Source organism: Arvicola amphibius, chromosome 10 (genome assembly GCF_903992535.2).
Source record: "Arvicola amphibius chromosome 10, mArvAmp1.2, whole genome shotgun sequence".
In the NCBI taxonomy this organism is placed as follows: domain Eukaryota; kingdom Metazoa; phylum Chordata; class Mammalia; order Rodentia; family Cricetidae; genus Arvicola; species Arvicola amphibius.
The window spans coordinates 39,156,547-39,167,638 of NC_052056.1; the positions used below are offsets into that span (position 1 = coordinate 39,156,547).

The window sequence follows — 11,092 nt, forward strand, 5'->3', positions numbered from 1 at the left end:
GTGGACCTCGACCTGCCCCACTTCCCCTCTCATACTGGTTCGTAGATTGTTATGTAGCCATCACTTTGAAGGCCATGTTAGTTAATGTGTGCAGGTTGAAGATCTGCATGGTACAGAGGAGGAAGTGATATACTTGTGCCTGTTTCACATCCTGTCCGCCTTCTTAGTCCTATTGCTGCTGCTACGTGGCTCAGCTACACACATCTGCTTTCCATCCTGAGCATCCTCTTCCTGATGGACCCAGCCAGCCAGGAAAGGAATGCCCACCTGGGACGTAACACTTGACCACCGGAAATAGGGTATTTGCTTTACCCATGTTTGAAGAATTCTGTGTACATTCTACAGAGGCCTTTCGAATGGGATGGGAGCCCATTACTCTGAAGTAAGAAGTCAACAGCCAGCACAGAGTGATGGATTGTCTCCCTCCCTGCATTTCCCTCTTCCCAGGCCCTTTTAGATATCAGCATAAACTACCTGCATACAAAGCCGTCCAGGCTTTGCTGGTAATGAGGGCAAACGCTAGGAACAGATGAGAGGCTGGCTGCATAAGCTTTCAAAGTTAAGACCAAAGACACTTAGCAGTCTAGAGTGCATGCTGTCCCCATGATCTGTCTCTGTGGATGAAATTGTTACCATACTGTTTCCAGACTCAACTACGAAGTGGAGTAGCAGGAATTGTTATTAGTTAATACTATTTCATTTTTATCTTCATGGCTTTACGAGGCGAAAGGCCTTACTATCTCCACGCTATAAAAAGAAAATGGAAACCAGAATTTTAGCTGCTAAATCCCAGCTGCCTTCATCCCAGGCTGGATGTCTAGCCTATGCCCTTAGCGGTCATCCTTCTGTTCCTCAGCATGCTCTCCGCCCTCACCTTCTTACCCCAGAGGCAGCCAGGTCAGATAAACCCAGCAGGCCCCTTGGCCTTTCATGTTCCTGTTAGACCCGTCAGCCTCCGGATCTTCAGAGACTAAACCAAATGCCATCTCCCCAAACCTCTCCCAGAGAACTGCTTCCTTATCAGTACTTCATTTTCCCAAGTGTTTCACATCATCGCTACCTTCTGCTGTGCTCACTGATAAGGCTGGGGCCACGCAAGGACTTAGTTATTAGATCCTAATGAGTTCTCGGAGCTGTGCACTCTGGCTCTCTGGCTATTGTACCCTCAGCATACATATCAGCTGGCCATGGTTAAGACTCATTTGTGAATGACAGGTTAAATGAATAAAGAATCGTTTCTTCAGGTTAAATGAATAAAGAAACGTTTCTTCATTGAGCTGGGCTCCTGGAAAGGAGATTCTACAACATCCAGCAAACACTGGCCGTCATTCTGACACACATTATCCCAGCACGAGCCACCTCTGCTTCCATTGTGAAGGTATTTACATGCCTCAACAACAAACACAAGAACAAAAGAGTCTGTTCAGCGATAATTGATTTATTTATACAAGGATAGCGTCATCCTTGCCAAACTTAATAGGAGATTTTCAAACTTCGGTCCAATTTTCCTTCCTGGATAAGTTTTTCCTTTCTGTCCTGTACAGAATAAAACAAAAAGAGACAATATTAAAAAGCATGGCATGGCCATGGAGTAACTGCAAATCAGCAATAAAAATTCTCAAAAGTTAGTTGTAGTCCCATCCCCTAAAGCCTAAGAACTCTGAGGAAGTAATGAGACGCTAGTTAGGACTGTAAGAAAATACCAACACTCAAAGTACCTTAGCTGTTTTCAGTGATAAGAAAGGAACTGCCCCATCCCAAATAGACATGGTTTTTGTTCTGAGGCAGAATCCAACCCTACAGTCCAGGTTAGCCTGGAACTCAGTCATTAGCCTAGCTGGCCTCAAACTCACGGTGATCCTCCTACCGCAGCCTCCCAGGGCTAGAATTACAGGTGTGAGCTCCCAAGCCCAGCTTCAAAGGTAGACAGCGAGAGCAAATGCAAACGCGGTCTGGAAAAGCACAGCTGATCGACCAATCAAAAGACAAGACCTCCGACAGAAGAGTGGGTGGTTGGCTGATGATGAAGATGGGGGAGTGGCCTCCAGTCAGGATGGCTGCACAAGCCCTAGGACTGTGCCAGGAACCAAGAGTCAGAGGGAGCAGCCTTCTCTGTGACTTGCAGCAAGGCCTCTGGTGATGGTGACTGACAGGCTACTTCTGCTGCCACTGTGAGGGTTTAGTATGTTTGTAAAGTCACTCACATGAAGAACTCAGCAACTGAGAGCATGCTAAGTGATCCGTACACTCTGTTCACACTGGACCAATAAACCTCATCTCTAACAAATGCGTCAACAAACTGAAGACCTTCACCAGCACATCTGAAGGTGAGTCACAAAAGAAGTCTAGTCTTTTTTTTCTTTTTCTTTTCTTTTTTTGGGTTTTTCGAGACAGGGTTTCCCTGTAGTTTCTAGAGCCTGTCCTGGAGCTAGCTCTTGTAGACCAGGCTGGCCTTGAACTCAGAGATCCGCCTGCCTCTGCCTCCCGAGTGCTGGGATTAAAGGCGTGCGCCACCACCGCCCGGCTAAGAAGTCTAGTCTTAAACCAGGCATGGTGACTCATTCCTGTAATCCCAGTGCTCAGGAGGCCAAGACAGAGCCCTTAAATCTGAGGCTGGACTGGGAAGCATAGTGAGACCTTCTCAATTCTGTCTTAGTGAAAGTTTCTACCCACCCTCTAAGGAGAAAATTAACTTTAGAAAAAGTTATTATGGTATTCATATGCTTAATAATCACACTACAATTTCCTTATATTATCTGGAAAAAACAGGAAAGCTTTCATGAGCTAAACTCTAATCTCATACATTTAAACTGACCGTTCCATGACTTTTTTTCTAATGGCAGAGTAAACATTAAATTAAATCTGAAAGACCCATAGGCTGCCATGGTTTTTAACAAAGTATCAAACCAAATTGAAAACTCCAACTCTTCCCAAAAGGAATGAAGATACAAGATAGAAGGGGAAAGGACTGTTCCAATAGGAGGGGCTTGGGAGCAGTGGCCACAACACTGAGCTGGTACCTCTCACACCAATGCTAAACACCCTGCCCAATACTTACCCTGTCTGTTTTGAAAATGTAATACCAGAAGATGAGGGGCCCAAATGCTGCCACAGCTCCTAAAAGTGAATTCTTGGGGGTGGGTCTGAAATTAGGATAAATATTTGTTGATCTTGCATAGGTCCAACGAATCAAGGCAGGATCTTCCTGAAATTAATACAAAGATTTGTAAACCTCAAGGAGGACATGTTGAGAAGGGGATTCATCAGGGTTGTTGTGAAGGAGCACAAGGATGCCTTCTGTTCTCCAGGGTAACTCACACTGCCTTCAGCCCTGGCTTCTGACATCTACTCCCAAGCGGGATTGCACGGCTGTGCCACCACTCCCACCGACCCATTTCTGACACTCAAAAACTTTTTTTTTTTCTTTCTCTCCTCACTCCCTTTCCCTTTTCTTTTTCGGTTTTGGTCTTTACAAGACAAGGTAGCTCTGTAGCCCTGACCAACCTGTAGCCCAAGTCAGCATCATGACAATCCTCCAGTCTCAGCTTCCCAAGTGCTGGGACCGCAGGTGAGCACCACCACGTCTGGTCACAACAACTGTCTAAGGATCCCGTTCAAATCCTGCACAGCATGAAGGTTTTTCTATCCGCAGCTAGCTTTCTATTAAGATTTAACTCCTAACTTGAAACTGGCAGAGAAACCCCCTTTCCCCTTCTCTTCCACGTATCCCTCCCTGACTTCTCCTTACCCTGGTTCACTCTCTCGGAAGTGGCCATCAAAACCACACCACAGCCCTGACAAAGACAGACCTCAGACACTGTCAAGCTTCCTATTTCTAATGCTGTGACAATGGCCTGTTCCCTGCTTTATCAGCTGCAGGAAGATGAAAGTAGGTTTACTCTAACTCTGAATGATATGCTTTTGCTTCCTTTTGGTCCCGAGGAGCAAACCAAGGGCACCGTGTGGACTAGGCATGAGCTCCACCTCTGAGCTATACCATTCACCATGAACTATGTTTCTAAACTAACTTAGCTGATGTTTGAAAAACAAACTATTACATTCCACACTATGAAAAGTCTTGCAAAAAAGGGTCAAAGTTGTCAAATAATCAGCTTATCTTGGTTAAGAAAAAAATAATTTAATATATTTATACTAAAATAATTTTCCAAGAATAGCAAATCTACCCCAAACACATAATTAAAGTTAATTAGCTAAATCCCCAAGTGATTTTGCAAAATTATTCTCTCCAATTAACTGACAAATTAAAATAAGCAAATAAAATCAGCTTTAGTCTTCAGTATGCAGCATGAACGTCTAAGGTGCTAACGAACACCAAACAGCCGTGATTGGCAGGACTGAAATAAGTTCCACATTTACACTTCAAACTAAACTGCACTACAGCGATATGACCCTGAGGTGACCAGCTGCAGCTCACAGGTAAAGCAGCCTGAGTGGAGACGCTTCCAGCCTTTCAATCAGGCTGAATTTCTCAACCGTGTGGGCAATCTGGGCAAGGGCTCGCTCACTACCAGTCAGAGAAGTCTAAAAAGATAACCTGCTGCTCTAGAAACAATTACTATTATCACTCCATGCTAAGACCGCAGGGCTTTGCGGGGTTGTTTATTATTCCCTGGTGCAAACAGTAACTGCAACAGAGTAAGGCCAGAAGATGAGAGGATCAGCGTGTCTGCTCTTCTGCTGGAGACTGCACCTGAATGCCAGTAAGATTTCTCAATCTGCCTGTCACTCGCAGCTCTGCACTTCAATACCTTCCAGAAATGGAAATTTCATTTCAAAAAAGTACCAGTAGCTTCAAGATCAAAACCACAGGAATAAAGCTGGAGAGGCGGCCCGTGGCTGAGGAGTTGGTGGTTGCTGCTAAAGAGGACCTGGGCTCAGCTGCCAGCACCCACACGGTGCCATCTCTAACTCCAGTCCAAACGGCCCAAGAAAAGCAGACGAAACACTCACGCGAATAAATTAAGTAAACAGGGGAAGGGCAACTTTCCACGAGGCCGCTCAGTGGCCAGTGGAACGCCAGCAGCCTCCGGCAGAGTGAGACCTCGAACCTTCCTTCACTGTATTTCCGAGCCCAACTCGGCTTGGTTTTGCCCGCTCCGCCCATTCTCTCTCCATTTCTTTTGCTCTTTTCCTTCCATTTTTCCAATCTTTTAACACTAGACCTCAGCTTTTGCTGGGCTTTCTTACCTACATCCACTCCATTAAAGTCAGCAGTCACATGACCTTGGGCCTTTATAGGCTAATGGCTACCAATATTCTACTTCTAGCCTTAGACCTTCCTGTTCTACTCACCATCTACTCATCCGGGCGCGGACATAACCACCTAACAGGCACCCCAAAAACCCAATCTGTCAATATTTCTTTTCAATCCACCGCCATGCTGGTTCCTCTCGCTCTTCTAGGAAGAGGAGCTCTGTTGGCCTTGGAGTTGCCCTTAGCTCTTCTCGTCCTCTCTCACACAGCACGTCCATCTGACAGGGAACCTGGCTAGAGCGACTTTTAACCCCCATCCCGCACTCGCCACTTCTGACCTCCACAATTACTGTCACAGCATTAGCCAGGAGCCTTAACTGTGTACAGAGCCTCCTGGCTCATTTCTTCCTGCCCTCAGCCCCTCACAGACAACAGAGGAAACAGAGTCTGTTAAGATGGAAGTCTCCATTATGTGACTCCCTCTCAGTAAAAATCTTTACAAGTCTGATGGGATCAAGTCCCAGGAGCTTCTCTGAGCTCATTTTGTTCTATCATTTCTGTCCGTGCCTTTCCCTACTTTATCCTTCAAAAACAAAAGTTGGTGTGTGCATGGCCCAGACTTGACTCGGCCTCCAGCGTACTAGGATGGCTAACATATTTGAATTATCTCTCCACAAAGCAAACAAAAACACTCAATGCCATGTTCCAGACAGGGGCCCCCTTCGCTGTTACACACACACACCGCGAAGCCCACGCTTACTTTTTTCTGTATCATTTAGCACTATTGCACATACTAATAACTCAGATTTAATATTCCTAATGTTTGTCATCCCCACTAGGAGGACAGCTAGATCTACAAGGAACTTTAGCTGGCTTTGTACTCTTACCTCATCATCTCAGACAGTCTCATAATAGATCCTGAGCAAATGTCTGACCCAATCAGTCACTCCTAAAGATTACACAAAGGGATCCACATATATTGCTTGGTAAATGATTAATGGAACTGCTAAAGAGGCAGGGACTATTAACTCTGCTACAGATGAGAAATGGAAAGTGTCCTAGGTTATAGAGATTAGAAGACAGGCAACTGGGGGGTCAAACTTGACCGAGGCCTTATTCTATTTCTTTAAAAAAGTAAACAAACAAACAGGTCAGGTGTTGTGGAGCAGGCCTTTAATGTCAGCACCCAGGAAACAGAGGCAGGTGGATCTCTGCGAGTTCAAGATCACCCTTGTCTGCATAGTGAGTTTCAGGACCGCCAGGGCATGTATAGAGAGATCCTGACCGAAAACAAACAATAATAAAAATGATAGCACACTATCCAGCACATCAAAAGCAACCATGTGTACCGTTTAGACCAGATGCATCTCTTTCACCCTGTAAACAATGGTCTGGTTGGAGATACTATATCCGACTAGGTGGACGACTACACTATGAGTCACACAGACTAGGGTTCAAACCTGCTACTGGGTATATCTGTATGAGCAATATACCCTATCCATACTGTCTCCTCATCTAGAAAAGCCAAGAGAGTAACACAGCTTAATTCTATGAATGGTTCTTATATAGAAATCACAAAAAAGAAGGGAGGGGGAGGGAAATGGGAGAAGGTGGAAATTTTTAATAAAAAGGAAAAAGAAAGAAATTACAAAAAAAGAGAGTTTTTCAGGTCAGGTATGATTTTGCAAGTGGCAGTAATCGCAGTATGTGGAGTTGTGGCTGGGGGGACCTGGAGTTTTAAAAAAAAACAAACAAGACTTAGTACTGTATCTGGCCACTTAGTGTAACTTTCCCTTGGTTGTTCTCATAACTTTCAAAAATTCATAGAGAATAGGTATCCAGTTGGTGGAAGATCTTCACTGGAGATATTTAGAGGGCGCTTACAGCAGAAAGGGTCTAAAAGCACTCTTGTTAAAACACCAGTTTCCTGAGATGTTACATAGTAACGTCACACACTTTTTCAGTGGATTTCACAACTCTAGGTCTAATGCACACCATTTCCAGGAGAACATTAAAAACCTACGTTTTAAAAGAGATTATGTAAATTTCCCAGGGGTCATTGTCAGTATATGATGTCATGTGGTCTGATTCCAAAGCCAAATGCTTCATCAAGCTTCGGGTTCTGTAACACACTGAATTTGAACAACCCCTACAAACTCGTGAGAGAGAAGTGTCCTTGGGAGTTAGGAGCTCAAAACAGCTGTTTACGCTGTACAGCTGGAAGGAAGTAAGGGGCCTGATCACTCCTTTTACAAGGAAGATACTGTGCTAGATCGGTCACGTGTCACTGCCTCAGAAGATACGAAGGACCACATTATAGCCATGTTTCAGACAAGAAACCCGAGACTATGCAGAGTTCAACAACTTTCTCCAGATGAGGAGCGGAGTCCCCAAGCCAGGATGTAAGGCCAGCTGGGTTTGCAGCCGGAGCCCATCCGCTTGACCACTGAGCCTACGGCCGAGGTCAAAGGGCCAAGGGTGTGTGGCTAGGGACCCGTGTCCAGCATATGGATTGGATATGCCCACTCGAGATGCGGCTGCCCCGGCCCACAGCCCGCCCGGCCCCACTCACGATGTGCGTTTGGCGTTTGGGGTCGTTGTACTGAAGCAGATATTCCCGTTTAAGCCGGGCCCTTATGCTCAAGCGCTCGATCTGCGCTTTTCGGGTCTCCGGAGACACGTCATACTCAGCTGGGTCGAGGGTTTTGGGGAGAGTGGCCAGGGGCGCAGGTTTATACTTGGAACCCGACATCTTGGCTCCCCGCGCACATCTGCGCCTGCGCGACTCTGAGGGCTGCCCGCCCTAGTTTGACCTTCAGGCTCAGGAAATGCGCCTGCGCACGCCTAAGAACGCTCTGGCAGGAAGAAGCGGAAGAGGGAAGGAGTCTGAGATGAGGAGGAGCCTCCTCCACGCTCCTCGGCACCCGTAGTTTGCGCGTGCACACTGTTGTCCGCCCGCCTCTTGCGTTTTTTGTCTGGAGTTGACATTTGTTTCCCACCGTGCTGATCCTTTCTTGCAGAACTAATTTCCTGAAGTTGAGCAGACGGGAAGAGACTGGGAAACTGGACTGGCTGTGGCTCCCGAAGTCCTGCCGTGCAGTGTGGGTTCATCCAAACTGGGTGACCTTGGAGAAGGTCATTTGGTGCCCAAGTTTCCTTTCTCTTATCCTGGAGAAATGACCTTGACCCTGGGGAGCTGTGGGGTTTAAATGAGACAATGAAAAGATGCAAAGTGTTTTACAGATATTCCGTAGCTCCCCGCACCTCCCACCCGCCCACCAAAAGGGGGAACGAACCATTTTTGCAGGTTACCACATTAGGACCACTGTTAATCTCAAAGATGGGAAGAGAAAGATTACCGATCCAAATCATCAGGGTCAAATTACTTAAAGCAAGCAACGAAAGCATGCCTTTTTCTTCTTATACAGGAGCTGCCATCCCATAAGGTGGGGTTTGAGAGATCAGCATCAATGTGAGGAAGACGAGGTTTTTATAGCTTGGGGTGGGTGGGTAGGGGGTTTCCAAATGGGGATTTGGTGGGCACAATAGGCGGAGTTATAGGAGCAGACCGTAAGCATAGCAAGTTAGTCCTAACGACCTCTTTGCAAGGCGGTCCTAACAACAGGTGGTCATAACAAGGTAGCCATAACAGCCCTTTCGAAGCAAAGGTCGGGTTGCACGATGGTTATTAACTTTTTAAAACAAAGACGGGATTGCCATTTCTCAACTAGGCAGTACAGAACCATTTGTTGTTATGATTACAGGTGGGGCATAGCCCAATCATTGAGAAACAGGTTTAATTATAAGCAGGAGTAAACCTAGTTTGTCTTTGCTATATGATGACTTTTAAGCCTAAAATGGAAGCAGTTAAGTGTAAGCTTCTATTTTGTAGATGTGAGACACAGAGGAGAGACACAGGGTGAAACCTGGCTGTAGGCAATCAGAAAATGATGCATGGAACTCCTGAGGGAATATCTTAGTTAAAAGCGGGTGTGTGTGTGTGGGGGGGGGGGAACCTCTTAAATTCTTAGCACTCTTCAGACACTGAAAATGAAAGGCATCTTTATGGATAGGAAAGTATACAAGAGGATACTCCGGGCAGACGCACAATCCCAAGGCTTGGGAGACTGATGCAGGAGCTTTGAGCTCAAGGCCAGCCTGGGGTATACGCCAAACCTCTGCTTAAATATAATAAAAACAGAAAAGATGGTTTGAAGAGTAAATAAAGGCAATACATATATCCTTCAATATCGCCTCCACTATCACTATTACTAAGGGGGGAAAGCAACTTCAAGGCACACAGCAGGGTCTTTAGGTCCCCATAAAACACTCCTCAGGAGGCAACCATGTAAACAATACCATATAACTCCAGCAAGGAAAGCTGAATCAAAAGAAGCTTTAGTCTGGCTGAACCTTCTGGGGACATGTAGGTATGTGGGGGAATTGTTGCTAGGCAGAGGCAGGGCGTAGAAAATGTTGGCACTGAAGTGATGAGCAGCAGCACTGCTGTCAAATTTATTCAACACTTTAATACTGTTTTAAAATATTTATTAAGCACCCTGCATAAAGCTCACCTTACACCATCCAGCCTTAGTCAATCTTCTAGGCTCAGTAGAGAAATTACAGAAGAAATGGAAGCAGGATTCTTGTTATTTTTCCCCCAGTTGTTGACAATCATGCAGAGAACAGACAGAGCATGATATTTGCAAAGTAGTTCTATGTCCAAATGAATATAAAGCTAAATTGACTCATGAAGAAGGCAGGCTGTAGGGAAGTAGGAGAAAAATCGCATGCATGCAATTTAAAGGGGGAGGCAAAGGAAGGGAGGAAGGAAGGGGCTTCTCAAAGATGTTCTAAAATAGAAGGAAAAAATAAGTCAGTATGAAGCAGGTTCAGGAACTAAAATCTAAATACTACATAGATAACACTTAAAAAGTCCTTTTAAGCCATTGGTGTGGGAAATGAGGAAGAGAAAAGGAATAAAGATATGCAGGGAGTGTGTGAGTACAAGCCAGCTTACAAAGCTGAAAAGGTGTGTGTGTGTGTGTGAGAGAGAGAGAGAGAGAGACAGAGAGAGACACAGAGACAGACAGAGACAGACAGAGACAGACAGAGAGAGGGGGATTTATTAAAATGAAATATTTGCATGAGTTTAAGTGGTTATTCCTGTGCCTTTAGTTCTCATAAACATGACTGAAGATGATTGTTAAAGACACAGAGTTTTCTTTTGTTTTATGGGCAATCATACACTTCACTGAGTGCTGACTGTATATCAGATATCAGATGATATTCTGTTTTACATATTTCAATTCCTCAAATACTGACAGTTCCCCTTGGAACAACAATGAGATGCCTTTTAAGTTTCTCTGTTCATATTAATTATATATGATAATGGGTTTGCTGCAATATTTTCATATATGTAATATATTTTGATCCTATTCACCACCATTACTCTCTCTTATCCCCCTTCTACTCCCACTGGTTCTTGTCCTCTCCTCAACTTGTCCCCCTCTATGTTCATGTCCTTTTTTCTTCCGTGGCCCAGCGAGTTTAATTAGGGTTGCTTAGAGGGGTGTGGGGGAGGGGTTACTTAGAGGAGCATGGACAACCTACCAGTGGCTACAGCACTGAAGAAAATGTCTACTTTTCCCTCAGCAGTCATTAGCTCAACTGAGAGGAATGGGACCTCATGAGTTGGCCACCTCCCCCAGCAATAGCTGGCTACCTATAAATCCTCAGGGAGGTAGAGGGTCTCAGGAGTCATTCCCTAGTTCATACTAGGATGCTGAAGGGCCCAGTCTTGTACAACCCTTATGCTGGTATCCACAGCTAGTGTGAGCTCATATGTGCAATAGCCATTTCATGCCCAGAAGACTGT

General features: G+C 45.3%; 1 protein-coding gene across 1 annotated transcript; it reads right to left on the minus strand.

Moving 5' to 3' along the window:
- Window positions 1-1,418: 1,418 nt before the first annotated feature.
- Window positions 1,419-8,026, minus strand: Ndufb4 (NADH:ubiquinone oxidoreductase subunit B4). The gene is made up of 3 exons (XM_038346592.1): window positions 7,787-8,026; window positions 3,059-3,205; window positions 1,419-1,536 (listed from the first exon to the last, which is right to left on the minus strand). Exons 1-3 carry the CDS (start codon window positions 7,964-7,966, stop codon window positions 1,474-1,476), a joined length of 390 nt encoding a protein of 129 aa, XP_038202520.1. The 5' UTR covers window positions 7,967-8,026; the 3' UTR covers window positions 1,419-1,473.
- Between the last annotated feature and the right edge of the window lie 3,066 nt (window positions 8,027-11,092).

What these genes read in the sequence shown, in the direction of transcription:
- Ndufb4 (XM_038346592.1), bottom strand. Translation starts at nt 7,966, where the DNA reads ATGTCGGGTTCCAAGTATAAACCTGCGCCCCTGGCCACTCTCCCCAAA. An exon ending in CCAAACGCCAAACGCACATC is followed by an intron (nt 3,206 to 7,786) that starts GTGAGTGGGGCC and finishes TATTAATTTCAG; the next exon opens with GAAGATCCTGCCTTGATTCG. An exon ending in ACATTTTCAAAACAGACAGG is followed by an intron (nt 1,537 to 3,058) that starts GTAAGTATTGGG and finishes TATTCTGTACAG; the next exon opens with GACAGAAAGGAAAAACTTAT.